The sequence below is a fragment of the Dermacentor variabilis genome, chromosome 7 (genome assembly GCF_050947875.1).
Source record: "Dermacentor variabilis isolate Ectoservices chromosome 7, ASM5094787v1, whole genome shotgun sequence".
NCBI lineage: Eukaryota > Metazoa > Arthropoda > Arachnida > Ixodida > Ixodidae > Dermacentor > Dermacentor variabilis.
This window is the reverse complement of record NC_134574.1, coordinates 22,389,024-22,413,049: the sequence shown is the minus strand read 5'-3', so window position 1 is coordinate 22,413,049 and position 24,026 is coordinate 22,389,024. Positions and strand designations below refer to the sequence as shown.

The window sequence follows — 24,026 nt, the reverse complement described above, 5'->3', positions numbered from 1 at the left end:
TCCTGAAAAAAAGACACCAAGATGTTTATAATGCTTAATTATTTCAAGAGGAAGGCCATCCAAGTTATACAGTGATCTCACTGGCACACGTTTTCGGGTAAATTACATGAACTGACATTTTGAACTGTTTGAAGGCATGTATCATTTTCAGCACCATGCATGTATTCTGTTGAGGTCATTCTATAAGCTGGAGACATCTTGTATGTTTTGCACATTTCTATAAACAACACAATCATCTGCATATAAACGCACTTTGCATTCAAGGCCCTCTCAATATCAGTTATGTAAATTAAGAATAACAACAGCCCAAGAACTAAACCTTGCGGTACACCTGAGGTCATGGTGACTTGAGTTGATGAAACGCCATTGACCAGAACATGTTAAGTGCACCCAGTTAAGTAACTACTAATCCGATTAATTATAGTAGGGTGTATCGAGAGGCAGTATAGTGAAACCCCGTTCATACGTTTTTCACCGGACCGAGGAAAAAAAACGTAACAGCCGGGAAAACGCAACAGTGAGGAAAGCTCCGAAAATGAATGAAAAAAAAGTGCAGCTTCAACTATAGACAATTTATTTCCACAGAGTGCGCTTAGGACTTAAAAAAGTGTAGAATGGTGGCTTGCAGTTTCTTTCGCTCGCTAGAAATTACCACACGTGTCTCAATAGCCTGGAAGGCCGCATTATTGTCAGCGTCGCTGTGAGGTGTGACGTACCTGCGGAGGGGGTCCAGAGCCGCGACCGCTTCTCCAAAGCTAGGATTTGGCAACTCCCCGGCATCATGCGGCTCGTGCTCCTCGTCGTCACCGCGCCCAAGCAATGGCAACGGACGAAGGAATATCCACGGGAAATTTTGCCCTCTTTGGCGTAATCATGCTAACGTGCTAACGATTGTTTAGTCTTGCTGCGGAGCGCGCGCGTCCGAGCAGTCCGGTTGCGCGCAGCACGGCGTGGTTTCGCGAGAAATGTAAACAAGAGAGGAGAGCTGGCCCGGTAGGTGGAGCAATGCCAACTTCCGGCTTCCCTTTAGCTATTGGCGGCAAGGAGTTACGGAGTCGCCATCTATCGGAAGCGCTTCGCTGGCGTAGTATGAGGGATCACGCGGCGCACTCTTCATAGGTTTTGCTGTCAGCGCTCACTGAAAACACCACACGCGAGCTCTCCCGGACATTTCTGTAAGTACTTTCGAAACGAGAGAAGTTGTTTACTGTCTAAATAATAATATTGGGCAAACTGAAAGCACACAATCGTTTACAGACGCTATCTCTTTACCGAATACGTACAGTGAACGCCACTGCGCGCGGTCGCCGCGAGGGAGTCTCCCGAACCGGCTTCTTGCGTGAAAGGTAGGTAAACGCTGAGAGCAAACTATGTGAAATATGTTCTTATAGTGTTTGTATAACTAAATGGAGCGTAATAGAAAGAAGCCTCAATGCAGCGATCGCACAGATTCGCAGCGACCGACTGCGCGTCTGCATGCTTGTCCGCGCACTGTTTCGCTTTCTCCGCGCACGTGTTCTCGCACCGTGCCATGAGCTTTATGCTGCAGAATATGAGCATTTGACAGTATACAAGCAACCATTGTTGCGTGGGAGCTATCAGAGCTGTAAAAAAATAATTTCATTGTAGAGACTTCGACGCCTACAGGGACTATGATGTGCCGTCGCGACGATTCAATCTTTTTTTTTCTTCTAAATTCTTTGAACTTTCAATATTATTTCTCGAGTTGCGTCGCACTGTATGTTTATCAGTGTTCTCAGCGTGCAATTTCCCGCTGCTCCTTTTTTTGTAATCCAGTGCATTAATTCATAACACGAACATGACCATATGCCATGATTTTTTTAAATGTGCTTCTTACCGCTGCCTTTCCACTCCACTGAACTTGCCAGCATCTGTAACATCGACAAGTTGATAGACCAAACCGTCATGACATTATAGTCGTGCAGCAGACTCGGGCGAGCGTCTCAGTGCGCGTCTTCAGAACATCGCAGACCAGGCGCCGTAGCAGAAATCTTCCTCGCGTCTGTGCTTGCTGCATACCCGAGTTGTAGCCGATGACTGTTTGCCGGTTTTACGTTTCGCGAGCCAAGCTTCACGCAGCTTCTTGTCCTGCGGCTACGTGTGAATAAGGCTGACACCGGCCTCCGTTACGTGCGTCCGGCCCTGCGGCACTGAGCAGTAGCCTACCATGTTGTGCGCCTTCAAATGCAGCCGTTACCTATTGTAGTGCGTCCAAGCGTTGTAAAGGAGACACTCGAAGCGGGAAAATTTCGCCACTAAATGAAGACCGCAGCATACGAGGGAATTCAAACTCGTTTTCAGCTCGCTTCGGCGCTCCCGAAGCAGCCGACGCGGCCACTATGTCCACGTGATCCCTCCTAGCACGTCACGCCGATGGTGGCGCCAGCTTTTCCAGTGGTGGAGCCCGAGGCCAATAGCTTCACAAAGAGTGACGTCAGGGTGAGTTTCCTTCCTCCGCGAGTTGACCCGTCCAACAAACCATGCGGTGACCGTAATCACAGTGATGATAGTGAGAGCATTTTTCACGAATGGCCACCTAGTAGCGGCCTCTTGAACTGGCATGCAGCTTCTTGCAGCCAGTTTCATAGCCCGGCCAAGCCCGGTCAAAACTTGTCAAAAGCCAAAATGGCAGTTGGAGCGCGTTGCCTACTTTAGCCCAGGCCACGGAGTAAGACATTTAGGAGATGAAACTCCCGTCAGCGCGAGCGAGCGCGGGCGACCAGATAAGGTCACAATTGTTGTATGCGCCGACGGGACCGTATACAGTGCGGCGCCATGCGGCGCGTCGTAGAAGCCGCAGCGAAAAAAAAAAAAAAAAATGCAGCGCCCGGGCAGGCTGCTCCGGCGCGCTCTCAACGGCGGTAATTTCTTTCCACGCCGCTGGGCGCCGCCAGCACGATAACGGCTCCGCGGGCTTGTGACTTCTGGTCGCCACAAACAGCAGAGTTTCCTTTCCTAAATGTTTCTTGCTCCGTGGCCCAGGCGGGTTCGGGTGGCGACGCATCATGCGGGAACGTTTTCACAGCTACTACGTAACAGCGGGGTTATATATACATTGGATCCTACGGAAGTTATGCCGGGACTGGATGAAAACGACGTAGCAGCCGGGAAAACGCAGCAGTGAGGAACGTAACAGCGGGGTTCTACTGTTAGTAAAGCATGAGGAACGGTATCGAAAACTTTTTTAGAATCCAAAAATATGCAGTAAACTTGAAATCCTGAATCATAAGAGAAAAACATACCGTGGCAGAATTCTACTACTAGTTGCATTGTACATGACAATCCAGCCTAAACCCATGTTGGGAATTCGAAAAGAAATTGTTGTTGTGAAGATGTTCCATTACGGCAGTCTAAATAATATGCTCAATTGTTTTATAGCTTACGCACATCAGAGATAAGGGCCTGTAGTTTTGCAATGAATTTTTAGGACCACCTTTAGGACTTGGAACTAAAGAAGACTGCTTGGAACTAAAGAAGACTGCCCTTCCCAGCAAGCATTGTTCCTTTTTCCAGCAGTAGCTAACTGATCCTGTGGGCTACCTTTCGGTGTTTTTGAAAAAAAAAAAAAAACGAAAGCAAGTATTGCCATCAGTGATGCTATCGGCCCATACAACTTCGGAAAAGCTTTTGGAGCAGCCAAAGATGCGTTTTGGAGCAGTAAAATGTAATTTCGGAGCAAGTTTATGAAAGCGATTGCAAACTCTCAATATTATAAAGTCCTTTAAAGTTCAAGTACCAGTAATTCTGATAAGACGAATGCGAGCTGCACAAATAGCTGCTTGCATAAGTCATTCAGACTTATGCAACAGACACAGTATTTGTGAACAAGTAGAGCTGGCAAACAAAAATGTCCCTTTTGACTTGACTATTTATGGTATAACATGGTTATATTGAAAACGAGTGATTAATTGCAAGACAACTTCATTTTGTTTGATTCTCCAAGAATGCTTCCATTCCAAAAGATTCATCATCAAATTTTAAACGAGCATAAGATCATTTTGCATTCATAGGTGGGTGTCTATATACAGGCCTCCTCCCTCCAAATTCACATATACCTTATTGCAGGTAAATGTCACCCAGAGAGGGCACAGCTGCTGTAGACTGCCAGGCTTATTATAGGCTAGCATGCTAGATAATCACTTATGTCGCATGATGGGTTAGTCGCTGTGTCGAGACTTTAGCCTCCGAATGTGAAATTAGCGTTCCGAGTGTCAAATAAGTCACTGACTCATTTTAAAAGTTTTTCGCAAGCAACGTCCAAATAATCAGGCAGTCCAAAAACATCAACTTTAGCAGTAAAGTAATTTCGTTGCTTTTTTTAACACCAGCGGTACGAAAATTTACCTACTTACCGCCCTAGTGCTGTGCTTACTGATATATGATCTACTTAAAATATCGCAATGGTCGAGACCACAAAGGCGTTTCTCATTCATTCACTATGCTGCAGCTCGATGTGTGTACCGCGCAGCTGCGAAGTGCAGATATATGCGCAACTTTTCGCTGTGCAATGCTCTCAGATTAAGCTCTGATGTATGTATTCAGTTCGCAGCTTTCTGCCTACACGCGAGATTTTGCTGTTCTGTCCATTAAGTGCAAAAAACAAACAAAAAGGGTCCCCGATAGTTGTTAGCATATCGCCCGCGGACCCAATCTTGGCTTTTGGCTGTGAGGCTAGCCCATGATCCCACTCCCAATCACCAAGGGGGTTTATGAGTTCGAACATACTGACTGCCCACGTAGCCGTTATGGCTGTATCAGGCGCGTGCATGACCATGCGCCTGTTCCCGACATGCGCGCTGCGGTCGGCCCATTATCATTTGGTCGGCTATAAAAGCAACACGTCCCAAAAAACCTGCATTCTTCTTGTTCTGGCTATCTTGCTGTTGTCCCGTCCTTCGCGGCTCGGATACATGGTGTCAGAAGTGGCTATGATGCTCTAGCTTCGGCAGCGGCAGAGTACGAAGCATGGAACGGCTGCAGGCACCGGAGCCCCTGCATCTGGCAGGGAACATCTTGGCATCGTGGAAGCGTTTCAAGCAAAAGTTTGAGCTCTTCCTGCAAGAAACGGAAGTGAAGGACCAGCTAAAAAGTGGGGCTTCGAAAGCTGCACTCCTGCTGAGCATCGTGGGTGACGAGGCGCTCGATGTATTCAACAATTTCAAGTTCGAGCCAAAGGAGAGCAAGGATGACTACAAGACCTTAATACAAAAGTTCGACGCCTTTTGCACAGAGGTGACCAACGAGGTGCATGAAGGATACCTGTTTTGCACGAAAACCCAAGCGGAAGGAGAACCGATCGAAAAATTTCTACGTGACTTAAAGAAACAAGCCTCGCAGTGCAACTTTGAAGCATCTTGACTTACTAGTAAGGGTGTCATAACGTGCTTTGGGACAGTGTCGAAAATTGTGCATGATGGAAATGCCCACACCCAAGTGAAATTCTTCATTGTAAAAAATGGTTGCCAGCCCATACTGGGACAAGAAGCCAGTGAGTCCTTGGAACTGGTTCACCGTACTGTGGATGCTGTGAACACAGCTTCTGTACATGATCCTCTGAAGGATTTCAGACATGTCTTCGAGGGACTTGGTTGCCTGAAGCAGCACTATCACATGGTCCTGAAACCTGGAGCAGTACCGGTTGTCCAGCCAGCTCGTCGTGTTCCTTTGGCACTGGAGGGGCCTCTAACAAATGAACTCGAAAGAATGGTGCGGGCTGGAATCATCGTGAAAGAACAGGAGCCTACTGACTGGGTAAGCCCCCTGGTACTTGTGAAGAAAAAAGATGGCAGTCTATGAGTGTATTTGGATCGTAGGAATACCAAACAGCAGGTGAAAAGGCAGCATTTTCCCCTCCCTATGTGCAAAAACTTGGAAGCTAAGTTAGCGGGCACCACATACTTCAGCCGTTTGGATGCTAACTCTGGCTACCACCAGATAACTTTGGATGAGTAAACATCGAAGATATGTACCTTCTCGTCGCCTTTTGGGAGAAACCGATTTTTGCATCTACCGTTTGGAATATCATCTGCACCAGAAGTGTTTCAACAAACAATGACTCAAGTTCTAGACAGGCTACCGGGCGTACTAGTATACATAGATGACATTTTGGTGTGGGGTCCAACGCGGCGAGAGCACGATGAGCGCCTAGTAGCTGTCCTGAAAGCAGCCGAAAAAGCTGGCTTAACTTTTAATGCACAAAAATGCAAGTTCGGCGTCACAGAAATCAAGTTTCTTGGTGACATAATAACCTTAAATGGTATATTACCGAACTCACAGCTCGTTAAAAGCATGATTGAAATGCCGGAACCAACAAGCAAGCCCGATGTTCAACGCATGCTGGGAGTGCTAAACTACTTCGGAAAATTTGCGCCGCGGCTGTCTGAACAAACAGTCTTGTTGAGAGATCTTATCAAGTGTCGCTCAGATTTTCAGTGGACTGAAAACCACGCTAGGGAGTGGAAGAGCATAACACAAAATCTGGCCACTATCGTTGATGCTCAAAAAGAAACCAAGATTTCGTGCGACGCTTCACGGGACGGTGTAGGAGCAGCTCTGCTGCAACGTCACAGCAATGAATGGCGACCTGTAGCATACGCATCACGCGTTCTCACACCGGCAGAGCAGAGATACGCTCAGATTGAAAAGGAGGCCCTTGGCATTTGCTTTGGATGCGAAAAATTTCATCAATTTGCCTACACGCGAAAGCTACTCATAGAAACTGACCACAGGCCACTCGTGTCGATAGCGGAAAAAGCAATTGATGACATGCCACACCGACTGCAAAGGTTTTTTTCTTCATCTGTTTAAGTATGACTTTGTTTTACGCTACATTCTTGGGAAGAACCTAGTTCTGGCTGATATGTTATCACGATCCACGGCTGATGACTGCAGCAGACAAGATACAAACATGGACGACGTGGAAATTCACACAGTGCAGTCCCTAGGTTACATGGTGACGCCAACGACAGAGCGCGAATTGCGGCCAGAAACTGCGCATGACAGCTACCTGCAGGTAGTGGTGGAACGTTTGTCAAGGAGCCAACCCGTTGAGGGTGAACTCAAGCCTTTTGCACAAGAACTATCTGTTGTGAATGGGATACTTTTTAAAGGATCCAAAGTAATCGTACCCCAGAGCATGCGAAAGAAGATTTTGTCCAGAATTCATGCGGTACATCTTGGTGTTCAAAAGTTCAAAGAGAGGGCATGCCGCCTTGTTTTTTGGCCAGGCCTTAACAGTGAAATTGTAGCGGTACGTGCAAGCTGTTCAACCTGTAAGAAATGTGCTTATGCACAAGCAAAAGAACCTCTACTGATGTGGTCAGTTCCCAGATGCCCGTGGTACAGGGTTGGAGTGGACATATTTTTCTTTGCTGGAGACTCCTACCTTGTCGCTTATGATGTTTTCTCGAACTTACCAGAGGTCCAACAACTCCAGGACACTACCTCGAGGACTGCGATAGCTGCACTAAGCGCTACCTTCGCAAGATATGGCATCCCGTTAGAAGTTTGCATGGACAATGGACCTCGGTTTTCAAGTTATGACTTCGCCATGTTTGCACGAAACTATGATTTTTCACATGTAACTTCTAGTCCTCATTACCCGCAGTCAAATGGGTTGGCGAAAAAAGGTGTACAGATTGTCAAACGCATCTTGAAAAAAAAAAAAAAAAAAAAAAACAGGAGTCCGGGGATGACTTCTGGCAAGGACTACTGGCTTATCACTCAGCTCCACTAGAGGACGGGCGATCCCATGGTGAACTGTTGCAAGATTTGCCTGCGAGCCAATCTTCCAGACTTCCATGAAGTATCCTGCACCGAGGTGAAGAGGCACTGCCAGCATGCACAAGGCAAACCTTTGCCGAGGCTTTCTCGAGGGGACGGAGTACGGCTGCAAGGAACAAGAACGTGGTCCCGGAAAGCAAGGGTAAGAGGCACGCAAGCTCCATGGTCCTACCAGCTGGTAACTGAAGATGGGCAAGTTCTGCGGCGCAACCGCAAACACCTCATACAAACGGATGAGCCGTATGCTAAGACGAGCAGCGAAGATGGGGACCACACAACCGAAGCAAGCACGCCTGTCGACAACCCTCAGGTACCTGCAATGCATTCTTCGGCCGGGTCAACATCGCAGGCCTTGGAATCGCCACGAATGACTGATAGGGCACAACAGTGCACAACACAGAAGGAAGGCCAACACCGGTTTCTGTACAGACCCCATCTCCGAGAAGATCGTCCCGGAACACTAGACCCCCGCAACACCTTCACTATGACAAGGTATGTAATCAAATTGCTTAACGAATCTGTCAAGAGTCTGTTTTATTTGTTCACATGAAAGGATGTATCAGGCGTGTGCATGACCGTGCACCTGTTCCTGACATGCGCGCTGCGGTCGGCCTGTTATCACTTGGTCGGCTATAAAAGCAACACTTCCCAATAAACCTGCGTTCTTCTTGTTCTGGCTATCTTGCTGTTGTCACGTCCTTCGCGGCTCTGATACAACGACCTGCTGATTGACAGCGAATTTTCGCCATGGCCGTACCATGCAGCTAGGCCTAATGAGCATCGTTTCATCAGTATCCAGCGGCGAAAGTTGCTGTTTAGTGCTGAGTTCACCAAAATCATAATGGCGGGATGGCAGTGAAATGACCTTGCCAACAAAAGTGGGGAATAGGCAACAAATTGAATGGCGGCAACTTTGTGGGTGCCATGTTTATGACATCGTGCGGGACATGTCCAAAAAATTCAGAGTAAAATATGTGCAGCATCCAAAACCTCGGTCACTGATTTACATCGGTCACCGAGGCAGCCCGGCTTGGCACCATAGCAATCACTCGCTGCTGCCTGAAAACAACAGACGCTGTAGCATTGCCTAAGCAACCTGCATGCGGGGTGGAGGGGTGTATCGAACATAGATAATAGCCATGGAAGTAACAGCGGTACGATCCAGGCTTAACTGGATAGGATTGACTCGGTTCGCTGAGGAGTTACCGCAGTTGCTGATTCCTGCCATGCCGCTTTCGATCGTTTGGAGGAACAGCTCTTGCAGACTTACTTCAGCTTTTGAAAGCCTGAGCAACACCTTAGGCACAGGGCGGAGGCAGTTTTCTCATATTGTGCTGAAATCTAGCAGGATGTAGCAGGGTTTGCCTCTCAGCACAGTTCGGCGCCATTGGCGCAGTGGTAGCATCACTGTGCCATAAAGAGGGGTGGATTTTCTTTCGGGGTGGGGCATTTGTCGGGATATTACAGTACTGTTGAACTTTCAAAATGACATCTCAATTTACTGAAATTTACTATATAAAAATCTTTTCTCAATTTTCCAGTCTTCCGTCTCATTCAACACCATGCATTTACTTCAACTTCGTGAAGTAATTTTGTTCAATAGTCAGGACTGAATGAAGTTTACAAACATCACGTGCATGCAGCTGGAGCCGCAATTGAGTATTGATAAACAGTGACTAACAAGCAGGGGACAGAATGCATCACTTTACCATCTGTCATGGAAGTCACATTGGACAAGCCCTACTTGTGCTCGCAGTCACGTGACAATGCTGACAAACATGCCAGCGGCTAATCGTAAAATTTGTCATTCACTCCACATTAGCCAAAGCAACAAAGAAAACCCAAAACCCACACAGGTTGCACAGAAATTAAGGCTTTGCAGTGGAATAAGAGTTCATCTTGGCCCAAGGATTGAAGCTTGTACCAACGCCTTTCCGGGCCAGTGACTCTACCAGCTGAGCTAACCAGGATGCCAGCAGAGTGAGGGTGAATCAATTGAAAACTCGAAGCACACAGACACTGAATCAGTTCAGAGGAAGCCCACAGGGCGGAGGAGGAGGAGAAAGAGCCGTGACAGAAATAAACTTGTAATCCACATTGTGGGTTTCCGTAGAACCAACCAGAGCCTACGAGCACGCAGCAATGAGAAAAGGAATGTGTGTTGTGGTGGTGTCACAACATTGTGTCATCATTATTGTGAATACTATCATAAACTACATTATGGTAATCTTCGCTTTGCTACTAAAAAGCCAGCCTACTGTTGGCGGGCCATGATGAAAACGATGCATGCAATTGATACTGTAATAATCTGTCCAGTTTCTTGGGGTATTGTGTAAGTAAATGTTTACTTACAAGATGCTACATATCAGGAGTGTTCTGGGAACCTGTGCAGTAACTTTTACTGTGTAATAATCTTGACCTCACCAATCGAGCAACTCAATGAAGGCAAATTTTTCAGTGCCCATTTCTTAGATGATGCAGATTTCACTATTCCTGCAAGATTTCTTGTCTCAGCAAAATTTCAAACTCACATGGAATTGAAAAGCTCCTCGATGTCATTGCGGGGACAGACCCTTTGGTACAACTCTTGAAACTTCTCGAGGGTGAACTCCTTCGGTTCGATGACATCATTCTGCAACCGTTGGGTACAAATAGGTCACCAAAAGTCTGCCGTCATAAATTGCATAGCAATTGGGAAGGCGACACTTAGACTAGCCCTCACAAGAGATGTACAAAATGTTGGTTGAATATAATAAACCAATGCAGAGTTGCAGCTTCCAGATGTAACCCCCAAAAATACTCAAACAAGGACAGGACAAGCGAAATGTCCCTTCCTTGCTGGTGCTTCTTTGTGTGCTGCTCAGCCTATACTTTTGAAATGAATAAACTCGCCCAAAACAAAGTTTTAATGAGGTTGAAGCTTTTTTAAGTAGACCGCTTCAAGCCCAGGTACCATCTGGGAGACATCTCTGTGACGTGAGACCACCTTGCATTGATAAAATAAAAAGTCGAGAGAAGCACATATATCTTATTTTATTGCTTCCATTGTATGAAGCTATAAAAAAATTACGGAAGAACTTTATTTTTATTTGAATAACACCAGCCTTTAATATCCACCCGAGAATAGGCATGCGTACACAAAGATATCTACACAACACAATCATAGTCCATCATGCAATGGCTATAACGCTAGAGAAGGCACGCTTACACAGCTACCTCCAACCTTTCTAATATAATCTTGCTACTAATTGCTCACTCGTTTAGTGCTCACAGGGGTGTACATAGGAAGTATGCCACTGTGCATGCGTTTCCTTCTTTTCTTTTTTTGGAGACTCGCGATAACTAATTGCCTCTGGTTGGCGATAAGATGAAGATTAGCAGAAGTTTATGACACGTTTTGCTTTTTTGATGGGCACACAACCACACAGTTTTCTTGAACACGCTCACCTATGCAGTTCAATTATGCTATGGACATAAATATTAGTTTAAGAGCAGGAACATTTGAGACTTGCAAAATATTGTCATGTGCACATTTTTAATTCTCATAAGTTTATTTCATTTTTTATTGTTGTTATTCATGAATAAACAGTACATATCATCATCATCAGCCTAATTACGCCTACTGCAAGGCAAAGGCCTCTCCCATACTCCTCCAACTACCCCGGTCATGTACCGATTGTAGCCAGGTTGTAGTACATATATACCAACACAAAATATTTTTTTCTCACTTTACGGTCACCTTAAAAAAATTCCGGTAAATTTTTTTCGAAATAGGTCTCCCAGAAGAATTGGAATCTGCAATAAAAAAAATCGACCCTGGGCAGTGGCATATGGCAAAAGAAAATCAACCCTGAAAGGGTTAAACACGAAATATAATATAGTGATGCAAAACCTTGTGAAGGTATCCCTGAAGTGGCCACCCAGAACCACCCCTAACCATGTGCAGCACCGAGTCTGAGATCAAATGGCTAGAGTTTTCTGACAAAACACAACATGGCAGGCCTACCTTGCCACTTGGGAGTCCAACATCGCCAATGCATTGGTACACCAGCTTCTCAGTCTTGCCTGATGCAAATGTCTGTGCTATCCTGCAGCCCCACAAGCAGGGAGTGGGAAAAATTTCACAGTGAGCCATAAATCCCTCCTTATGGATGCTTTGCAACTTTTGAAGAACCTTGTCATCTCCCACAGAAGTGATGGCTATAAAAGGTTGCGCACTCTAATTAGTGACTTGCAATAAACAAAGAAAGTGAAACATCTCCCAACTCCGCTGTAACATGGGTCATAGCACTGTCCACAAACAACCTGTTGGCAGCTCAGTCACAGCGAAGCAAAAGCAATGGCTGGAAAGCAGGATCAACATGTATATTATTATCAACAACTGAATAATTTCATGATGTGACTTGCCACACCACCTCTGTCACAGAGGACGCCAGTACTGTAGTCTCTAGTACACTTCAAGAACAACTATCATTCAAGGTGCAAACAGTAAAACCTCGATAGTTCGATCTCGGTTTACAGTCAAGGTTTGATTTTTCCAACTCCCAAGGGGCCACAGAACTGTCTGAAGAAAAGAATGCATGGCTTTTAACTGCCCAAAAGGACTCAAACTGCTACAGCCATGTCCGAAATTGCTTTGAAGACCTACCAGTACAATTATTAAGCGTCTCGGTGCTCATACTGTGGCAGGGGATGACGGGCCCATGCGTGCGTAAATAAGGAACATGTCTCGTCCGAACACAGTTACGCCTTTGCATTCCTGGTATGCTTCACCTCAATATATTGCATTTGCTTGACCGCATAACATCTTTGCATTGCGGCAAAGCAAACTTTCGGGAACCGGCATTAAGCAACGCTTTAGGAATCTCGATGTCCGTACTGGGACAGGAGACGGCGGTGGCGCGCGTTTGAAATTAAGAAATATATTTAATTTTCCGTGAAAGTAGCCTCTTATTGCACTTGGTATACTTCACCGCGATACATTGCGTTTGCTTGACCGCGTAACACAATTGTATTGCGCCGAAGCTTACTTTTGGAAACTACGATTATGCAACACTTCACGCGCCTTGGCGTTAGTACTTTGACAGGACATAACGAATGTACATGTGTATAATTAATGAACACATTTTATGTCCCGTTCCCGTGACAGTTGCCCCTTCGCCCTCTTGATATGCTTCGCCGCAATACATTGCGAATCCTTGACCATGTAACCCGCTGTCTTGCAGCAAAACAAAGCAGCTAGGGATAACGACAGCACAAAACAACTACAGCTGCCAGCATACTGGTGTGCAAGAGCATTGCTTCGAAGTTGCGAGATAAATAGAGGCAGGGCATAGTGGCCTCAATGCCATTTAGGACCTGTGGTCCCAGTGAAAAAAGTCGCAGCTTTGTCTGAAAGGCGAAACATCGATTGCAATAGCAAATTAGTAGACAGCTATACAAAGTATGGATAGTAGATTTATTGTCCATATAAACTAGTAAACATTTGTTTATTAACTTAATTAACAAGCATGCTGTGAGCACCGCACTGGCAAACATAAACGCATCCCACTCTATGACCATGTACACACAGTCAAAACGCTGGCATGAGGAAACTTGGCAGCAGCAGCAAGCGAAGTAAGTTTTGTGCTCTCTATAACTTCAACGCAAACTGAGTGGCGAGTACACACCACACACAAAGGTATGAGTTATTGACGCACCTAGGCTCTGGCGCCAACACAGATCGCTTTCACAATATGGCCAGCCCAACCACACGCAGCTGCACATAAGCAGTTTCTGCCCCCTTCCTCCCATTCTCCCCGGTGCTTAGCGCATGATGGAAGACGGCTTCCTCCTCACTGCTTCCTCCTCACTTTCTTCCGGCAGCATTTGCACAGCGCACAAAAGTAGGAAAGGACAGAGACAAGTAAGGAGTGCTAACTTAAAGCCAATCTTTATTTGCGGATGAGCATAATATATATGTGCGGCAAGCAGAAAAGGGGAATACAGAGAACCAGCTCATCATTGACAACACAAATCACTTCACGTGCCCACGATTGCCCGGCGCTCGGCCTTGTTATCTTGCTCAGGTCGTGACAGAGCAATGGAAGAGGTGCTTACACAGCGGTCACCTAGATTGTGAAAGTACTTCGCTTCTATTATTTCTCAGGTTAAGTGCTACCTATGCCTTGCCAATACCATGCACTGTTGAAAGAGGGGAGTGCACTTGCAATCCCGGCAATGAATGCCAAGCTGACCCTGCACCGTGTTGTACACTTTGTTTTCGGTGCTTGTGCAAGCAGTCGTTGAGGCGTCTGCCAGTTTGGCCAACATAGGTCTTCCGCACTTCAGTGGGATTGAGTTAACGACCCCACTGGACGAAACCTGACTTGTGCTTGATGGAGCACAAAGCAAAGTTAGCACGTGGTGCGTTAACTCACTTGCATAGCTTCTGTAGTTTCTTTGGAGCCGAGAAAACTACACTCACTCTAGTGCCCTGGCCAATCTCCTTTAACCTGTGCAAAATGTTGTGCACATACGGCAGAACGAAAGGCCAGCTCTTTTCAGCGACGTCACATTTTTCTGGCCTATGTCCTCATTGCACGGCCTTGAGCAACTTTTCAGCCACCGAAGAAAGCAAGTGTACTGGATAATTGGCTTCTACCAGATGCCTCGCCTGTTGAATGACCACTCAACAATCGAGAACATAAAAAGTGACTCAATAAATGTTACACTCATTTTATGCCAGTTTATACGTTGCCAGAGAAGACGATTTTTCAGCACCAACGTTCAGTAGATTGTGAAACTGTGATCGTATATGTTTTCCGGCCTCTAGATCCCATGTGAAGAAGAGACGCAAGGCGTGTACGATCGAGAACGGTATATAGCTGCCCGGTGCAGCAGCTTCATCACAATACTTGCCCACCCGTCTCACATGAAAATGCCGGCGTGCCCACAGTTTCTAATTTTGGTACCAGCAAATCATCGCTGGGGTTGTCACACGTGGAATTCACAGCTATCACCACCAATCCTATTGTGATAAGCATCTTCGCCTATCTGTTTCACAGTGCTTACATAGTGCCGTCAGAAGTGTAGCGCACCTTTTTAATAGACGATAACCGAAACACGATGCCGTTCCCTGCTGCACACTACGATCGCATACATTTTCCGGCTGATAGATCCCATGCGAACAGGAAAAGGTGCGAGGCCTGCGTAATCGAGAACAGCATATAGCTGCTCGTCTCGTGAAAATGACGGCGTGGACAATTTCTTATTTCGATACCAACAAATCTACGGCGGGGTTGCCGCACGCTGCATTCACAGCTATCCCGCCAGATCTATTAAGCATCTTCACCTATGGTTTACAGTGTGTGGTGCGTAATGCGATTTGTAGTGCGCTGCACGCTTTTAGTAGGCGATAATCCAAACACGCTGCCATTTTTCGTTGCAGGCGGTGAGATGTGGACATCACATTTCACTTCGGTGGCATCTGGATCACCCACCAGCTCGATTTCGTCTTGGTTTCCTGTGGCCATTTTAAAACACCACGCAAGCAGAAAACAACAAAATGCGTCTCTGGCCGCTGGAGCACCACCAGCTTGATGCATGTCGGCAGCTCGTGCCGCAACGATCTGCGCAATGCTTCACATTATGCGGATGTCAACAATAGCTGGGTCTGTCAATTTTTTTACTTACTTCGGATTGTATGTTTTCTTGGTTAGTATGCTGTCTTTTCTTGCAGTCTTTTACAAAATGTATGGACGAGGTTCTACTGTAGATCTATTCCAGTATGTGTATCGACTTTCTTATACTTATTATAACGCTAGGTAGGATGACGAAATTAGAAAATTCGCAGGTGCAAGTTAGAATCGGTTGGTGCAAGACAGATTGAAGGGTGAGGCTTTCGTCCTGCAGTGGACATAAAACAGGCTGGTGATGAAGTATTTACGCAAGCCCATCTGTATTCATGAATAAACAATGCATGTTCCAGGGTGTCTACCAAGGTGACATTTCCAAATTCCCTTGAGTTTTCCAGGTTGTCCCTGAATGCCGTTGCAAAATTTCCCGAGTGACACAGAACTCTGTTTTATGTCAAGATGGACTGAAACCATGTCGCCCGATGCTGTCACTCTCTGGTAAGCATATTAAAAAATAAGAAAAACGACTTGATCCAGTTTAATAGTGATGAGTAGTGTTAATTTTATTCAAAAAGAAAACAGAAGGGGGGCGTTAGTAAAATGCACAGTGAATAAAATATCTTCAAAAGAAATGGTAAAGCTCATTGCAAACTGAGTCAAACATATTCAAATATGAATAAAAAAGAGATACATACTGAACAAATACAGGTGATCCCGGATATATCGAATTATTGCCTATATCGAACAGTTGAAAAATCCCCTTGGGAATTCCATGCAAAAGTATAGCGATATTGTTTGCATATATAGAACTCCCGTGGCATATCGATGTATCGAACTCCATGCTGAGCTACGACCCGGCAAGTGCGCTTCTCCCACTATACTGCACCCCTGCAAGTGTGCTTCTCCCATTGCATCCCACTCCCACAAGCGCGCTTTTCCTCGCGAAGCTCTCGCGATGTTCCAGCGATCTCACGCGCGCCGCCCCGAACTCTGAGAAAGGGGCGTGGGTAAAAGGCACGTAACATGGAGCACTTGGAGTGCGATTGGGTATGAAAGGGAAGCGGGAGGGAGAAACCATGCTGACCGCAGGCACCAGTTTCCTGTGTTTTGCTTGGCTGACACCGCTGGCACAGCGAGATGAACGAGGTCAGTGCAGCTTGGGCTTGTGGTAGTGTGGAGACGCGGAGCGGTGCGTCTTTCGATTCGCTTTGTTCCTTTTATTCACGAGGCCATCACGAAGGCTTGAGCCTCATGTGGTGCAGTGCATTTTTCTTTCCGCTTTTGGCACGTGTTCCTGAGCCATGGCTGCGAAAAAAACGCAAGAATTTGGATTTTTCAACAAAGGCAGACATCATTCGATCGGTGGATGCTGGCGAGAAAAAGTCATCGGCCACGGCGGCGTTTGGAATTCCACGCAACACCCTGAGTACAATCCTCAAGAACAAAGCCAATGTTAAGCTGAAGGCAGTGCAGTCGAGTCGCCCTGGAGCGTATCATGTATGCGTCCCAACCTTTGTGAATTGTGAACTGCTTCCGCAAAGCAGGCTTTGTGGTAGCAGCAGATGATGGATGTCTTGACAGTGAAGACGATGACGCTGGATGCCTGGAAAGCAAATTTTGTGAGCTCTCTGCATTCCCAGGCACCATCCCAGGCGGCGTTACAGCACGCGATTTTGTCAGCGCCGACGACGGCGTGCAAGCTGTAGTGGATTGCGCTGATGGGGAGATTGTGGCTGACATCAGGAGTGACGAGGATGCAGACTCGAGCAACGGCGAAGGTTCTGGCAAAGAGGACCAACCACCATGCACTGCAGCTGAACTTGCATCAGCTTTCAGCATTATTCGCCGCTGTTGTGACACAATCGAAGGAGCTGGCCTTTCTCATTTGGACACTGTCAACAAGCTTGAGGACGGCTTAATGAACTTGATGGTGCAGAAGAAAAAGCAAGCAAAGGTCACAGATTTTTTTTTCTTCTGAAATAAAGTGCTCTGGTCGTCGCGCTGTGTTTTTGTTTTTTCACGCGCCTTGGAGGTACAGATCGGTAAGTTCCCGTTAGTCACGACTTAGGGAAACTGCCTTGAGATGTGTGGGGTTGTAGAGAAGCTTTTGACATGCATATTTTATATTTCGAATCATCAATATATCAAACTATTTCGTGATCCCCTTCGAGTTCGATATATCCGGGATCGACTGTATTTTCGATTATGAGCTATTTCTATCAACTGATAGCAAGCTCATTGGTATGAGGCCTGGACTTTGTCACTAGTGAGATTTTCTCTGAGCAGCTGGAAAGTCAATCTCAACTGCCCTGACATCTCTCACCCTACATATAATGCCTCAGTGTTGCGTTTCACTGCTTTAAGAAGTTTATTTTGCTTTTAATGAGAGACACCTGCATCTCGGCATCAGCCAACACATTGTTTTTTTTTTAGCTCAAACTCCTTCAAAGAAGCAGTAGCATACTTTCTTTCCCGTTCATTCCTCAATGTGTAGGCCTTTTCTGTTCTCGTTCCCCTCCGCTGCGCGTTCGTCCCATGGACCATTCGAAGCATCCTCTTGGTCAGTGGTACATTCAACATCCAATTTTTTGGACTTCCTAGGGGCCGCGAAAACGTCCAAAAAATTGGGCAGTCCTAAAACTGAATACATGTATTTTACTGCTCATAAGGGCTCAAATCACCACACGCACATCAGAAAAAGCTCTGAAGGCATGCTAGTACACTTATTAGGCATATCGGTGCTCATACTGTGACAGGAGATGGTGGGTGCACACATGTATCTTTAAGGAATACATACTGTGTCCCTTGACAATTGTTCTTCCCACACTCATTAACTTTCCCTGCAATACTTTGCATGAGGTGAAGCTGACTTTCGGGACGAGGCATTATGCAACGCGGTCTGTTTTCCGAGCTTCAAAGTCAATTGCGAGGGTTACAAAGGCGGAATCGGTTTGCTGACAGCGGCGAATTCTCTTTCAATGAAAAACACGGCACAGAATGGCAAGCCTGTTAGCAAACGTCGAGGCTGACCTGGCCTAGTGTTTTTCAGGGTGTTTACCAAGTTGACATTTCCAAATTCCATGAGTTTTCCAGGTTTTCCCTGAGTGGCTTTGCAATATTCCCCGAGTGACACAGAACTTTGTTTTATGTCAAGGCGGGCTGGACACCATGTCGCCCAATGCTGTCACTCTCTATAAGCATGTTAAAAAATAAAAAAGCGACCCAGTTTTTGTAATGAGGAGTAGTGCTTATTTTATTTAATAAGAAAACAGAAAGGCGGGGGGTGGCTAGTGGAATGCTCAGGCAATAAAATACCTTCGAAAACAATGGTAAAACCAAGTGCAAATCGATTCAACCATTCTCAAATACAAATAAAAAGGAGATTCATACAGAAGCAAATATTTTCGAATGAGAGCTATTTCTATCAATTGATTACAAGCTCACTGGTATGATGTCCAAACTTTGTCACAAGTGAGATTCTCTCTCAAAAGCTGTCCAGACATACTCTCAGCCTACGCACCACGCCTCAACGTTGCGTTTCGTTGCTTGAAAGAGCTTATATTGGTTTGAATGAGGGACACCTGCATCTTGGCATCAGCCAACACACTTCGTTTTTTTTTTATCTCAAGCTTCTTCAAAGAAGCGATGGCATGCCTCCTTTCCCGTTCATTTCTCAATGCACCAGTCCTTTCTGTTCTCATCCTCCTTCCGACGCATGTTTGCTTCACGAACCATTTGAACCATCCTCATGGTCAGTTGTACAGTGAACATACAATTTTTAGTACTCCCTAGGGGCTGCGAAAACATAAAAAAAAGACGGTCAGTTTGACAAAATAAATGCATGTCTTTTTGCCCTTAAAGGGCCCCTGAAACGGTTTGGACAAATTTTGTAGACGCGTGGGGTACAGCACCACAATTTGTGTGAAACATCTCATATTAAGAGAGCTACAGACGATTACAAGTTACCCTTGTCCATAGTCATGCATTTTCTCCTCAACTCGTTTGCTGAGTGATCGAGGCTAAGCTCCACCTTCACTGGCTCTGCGTCATGATGTCACGTCGTGTCGTCGACTTGTAGTTCTCTAGGAGCAAGCGTGCGAAGCCTCTTCAAACTCTCAGCAGTCGACCCCAAGCGAGAGCTATCGAAGCAGCATGCGTATGTCACAGCGCATGAGCGGCCTGATCGGTCTGCACAGTCCAGCCACCTGTTGCAGAGCTTAACCAGCCAAACAAAGCACTAATATTGCTCTGACCAAGTGAAAAACATTTTAAACATTTACAAAACGTCTTTTCGATTATGCTCCTGCAAAATATTTGAACCAGCTGCAAAGAAAAATACATTTCATTGCTGCTACTGTGTGTGGTTGAGCTCTCTGCCACCAGGTGGCTGCACTGTGCAGACCATTCACATTTGTGCTTCCGTTCATCCCGTGAAACGACACGGTCAAATGGCCAGGCCCTGTCCCCTTGTGCTTGCATTTACCTTAATACCAAACTCACAAAACACCATTGTCTTGGTAATCTTCTGGTGTTAAGTGATGGCCGCAAACACGCAAATCCTGGCGCCGATCGGATAGCGGCAGTGCGATGCGCTGCAGCCAGTCTGCTCGTCTGCTGCTTTGCAGAGGGACACAATGTCCCAACTTGACATATTGCCAGTTGCTATGTTTGCAGTCCACAGTGCAACAAAGTCGAATCATAGTGATTGCGAAAAGACTGAGACTGACTGACCGCGGAGCTCTCAACAAAATGGAGCATGTTGTAACACAAGCAGACGACACTTGCTGTGTGCCAAAAGTACTTAGGTGTAGTGAGAAATTGTTCTTGTGCATTCTCTGTTACTTTCTTTTTATAGAAACAAATTAGCTTTGCAACTATTATGGACATCATTTGTTCCCAATAAAGATGGAAAAATTATCAACAATGCACCCTGGGCAGCCAATCGGATAGCTTGCCCTACTGACATCAATTAGGTGATTTACGTCGTATGGGTAGGGGCAACTGAAAATTCCATCGAGCAGTGTGCTGCGATTGGCAGCAATGTAGATTTTTAAAACCTTATAATAAGTTACATGCTTTATGTGGAGCACTTAGATGAGTCAATTAATGATCAGAAGGCCCTACTATATTGTTTCAGGGTCCTTTTAAGGGCTGAAATCACCAGCACATGCCAAAAAGCTCTGAATGCGTGCCAGTACACTTATTAAGCATATGAATGCTCGTACTGAGAAGGATATGGCGAGTGTACGCGTGTATAATTAAGGAATGTATACTGTGCCCCGTGACAATTGCCCCTTCCGACGCTTGTTATGCTTCACTGTAATACTTTTGCGTATGCTTCACTACATGACACTACTTTACTAAGGCGAAGAAAACTTTCAGGAACCTGTCTTATGCAACGCGTCGTGCTTTCCAAGCTTCGAAGCTAATAGCGAGGACCACAAAGGCGGAGTCGCATTGCTGACAGTGGCAAATTCTTTCAATGAAAAACACGGAACCGAACGGCAAGAAGCTTAACAGCGAACGTCGAAGTAGCTGGGCCTAGCGCTGCCGCGATGGTGGCTACGGCTGCAAGCGGATCTGCGTGCGAGAGCGCCGTTCAAGGCGGCGAAGTAATCAAAATGGTGGTGGTGGAGTTCTGGTGTCTAAATTTCCGACGTTGACTCTATGGGGTGGTGCCGCGAAACTGTCAGAATTATCGGGCGTCCGGAAAGTCGGTCGTTCACTGTACACTGGCACTTCCTCCAGCCGACGACACGGCATCAAAGTAGATTCATTACGATTCCTTTTTGTCACTCGAGCCAGCATTACCTCGACTTTCGTTCCCTTTCAATAAAATTACAGCTAATTTTCCCTGATAGAAGCATAAATTCCCTGAGTTTTCCCCGAGTATTTCCAGATTATTCAAAATCTCAGAGTATTCCCAGTTGGTAGACACCCTGGTTTTTACACATTGACTCAATACCATGGGGTACATGGTAGTGCCGCGAAGCCGTCCGAATTATCGGGCATGTAACAAAAGTGTGGTCTCCGGAAAATTGGTCATTGACTACACTGGCAACTCTTCCAGCCAATGACATGGCATCAAAGACGATTGGTTGCGATTCCTCTCTGTTATTCGAGCCAGCATTATTGCGACTTTGATTCCCTTTCAATAAAATTACAGCTAATTCTCCCTGATATAAGCAAAAATTCACTGAGGTTTCTCTAAGTATTTCTGGACTATGCAAAATTCCTGAGAATTCCCGGTTTTTCCTGTTTTCCCTGTTGGTAGACCCCTTGAATTGTTTAGCTACGGAAAATATATTTTTATCCCTTTACGGTCATTTAAAAAAATTGCAGTAAATTTTCTTCAAGATAGGCCACTCTGAGGACTATAGATCTGAAATAAAGATATTAACCCTGGAGTGTTGCATGTATTGAAAAAAATTGACCCTCATGGGGTTAAGGAACGCATACGCTGTTCCGCAACATTAGCCCCTTTCCAATCTTAGTATGCTTCACCGCACAACACGCCTGAATTGCGGTGAACTTGTTATTTAGGAGAGTAGTTTGCTGGGCCAGTTGGTCCCCCCGTTTTCATATATCCTTGTCCCAATTCGATACCAGTTTACGTCCTTTCTGGTGCATAAGGCAGCCTCGACTACATGGTTTAATAAATGTCTATGACCTTTACTTCGATCACTAAGACCTTGCACTAGCTGACGTACCTGTCATAATACAGGTGCATTTGCAAGCGTGGCCGGTCTTGCAAAGAAGCATGCACACGAGACATGGGAGAGCTCAACAAGTGGGACCCACCTTCGGACTGGTAATTTTCCATCTGGATCCACCAGGAATCCTAGCTTGATCCAACTGCATAGAAGAAGGCATGTGACTGGGCTAGTTTGTAATCCATGGTAAAAATAGTGCATCAGCAGGCAGAGGGTGGCACACCAGCTTCTTCTGGCCTTCCTTCCTCTGCTGGTGCGCTTTTTCCAATGGACAGAACAGTTGAGTAAAGTTCCCAACAGAGAATAAAAGGGAGGCTGTGTGCCACCCCACAGTTAACAAATAAATCATTAACAGAAAGTAGCATCAGGCTGTATTTTCTGCCCTGAAGGTGAGATGCAAATATGTGTATTAATAAATCATCAGCAAAATTAACAGTCAGTACACTTGAGAAAAGACACCTTGTTCATGGAGAATTATAAAACACGGCAAACAGCAGTACAGTATAACTTCATTTCACGGAAAGTGGATGTTATCACCTATACTGAAGAATGAAATCGTGTGTAAATAATACAAGTAGCAAATAGAAAATTAACCTGGAACAAGGCAATAACAAATCTGATGGAACATCATGCTTCCAACAGGATGCTGCCGACACGATGACAAGAGTAACATGGTGTTTATCGTCCAGTTGTTCTAGCTGCTGTCCTGTTTTAGTGGTGTCACTTCTAGTTGCTAATAACCAACCAGTCTGAGTACAGTCAAACAAACTTATAACGGTACCGTTTATAAAAATATATCGCTTCTAACAATGAGAAGCTGCTGCACCATAGACTTTTGCATGTTTTTTATGGTGAAATTACAAGGCCCCTATGTCGCATTATCAGCTATAACAATGAAGTCTGGCTAGTGGGTGCCTGTGCTGTAAGGTAATGGAATGAGAAATCTTTGAAAAGAAAAAGAGGAATTTGAGCCACCGCACTCTTGCCCACCGCCCCAATGGCCATGCGCTCATACAATAGCACCTGTTTTCCAGCCTTCTCCGCATCACTCGCCTTGTATGCCTCTCTCCCGTTGCCTTTCCACTCCTCCGAACACAAATGGGCTGCTGCCATAGCTCTATGCCATGCCACTCTCTGAAAGTCCCTCGTGTACATCTTTGTTGGTTGCATCGAAGTCGTTCCTGGCCACATGGTTTCTCCGCCTTGTTTGACTTGCCGCCAAAATGGAAGATGTCCGATTTGCCCACTGATCATCAGCAATGCCGTTGCCGGTGAAAAGAAAGTGTACTGATATAGGTTGGCAATGAAGTGCAGTATCGTGAAGGACGGTAAACAAATATGACTTGGTGAAGAAGTACAGATTATCGCAACTGACAGTGTAGTTCGCTCTGCAGAGAAGTTCAACAAATAAAGCTGGTCGGTAGACAATGGATGCAAACCCATTCTACGAAGTTTCTATAAGGAGGTGGAAAGGCTCTCTACAAGTGATTTCTTGATGCCCATGCCATGAACTTGCCAATCATCGGGCCAATTCTGGCCACAAAAGTGAAGCAGTTTGCCTTACTCATCAACAATGTGAACTTCCAGCCAGGTGGCAGCTAAGTACACCTCTTCAAGGAGAGGAACGGCATTGTTTACAAAGGCGAGGGAGCTTCACTTGACATGGAGACGAAGCAGAAGTGGGTGGAGGAAATGCTGCCCCGACTCCTTGGCAACTATGTTTACACCGACATATATAACTGTGATGAAACAGCACTGTTCTTTCAGATGTCGTCATCCAAGATGCATGCACTCAAAGGAGACACATGTAAAGGCGGCAAAAACAGAAAGCTGTGCCTCTGTGTTTTTGCCCACCAATATGGACGGGAGCGACAAGTGCCCCACATTTGTCATT

General features: G+C 45.8%; 1 protein-coding gene across 1 annotated transcript in view; it reads right to left on the bottom strand.

Moving 5' to 3' along the window:
- LOC142588567 (1-phosphatidylinositol 4,5-bisphosphate phosphodiesterase beta-4-like) overlaps positions 1-24,026 on the bottom strand; it is a 208,676-nt gene that overhangs the window by 87,873 nt on the left and 96,777 nt on the right. Inside the window, exons 8-10 of the mRNA XM_075700406.1 lie at positions 22,221-22,274; positions 11,810-11,891; positions 10,335-10,435 (exon numbers count right to left, since the gene is read on the bottom strand). Coding sequence (XP_075556521.1) covers positions 10,335-10,435; positions 11,810-11,891; positions 22,221-22,274 — 237 coding nt within the window. The remainder of the gene's footprint in view (positions 1-10,334; positions 10,436-11,809; positions 11,892-22,220; positions 22,275-24,026) is intronic.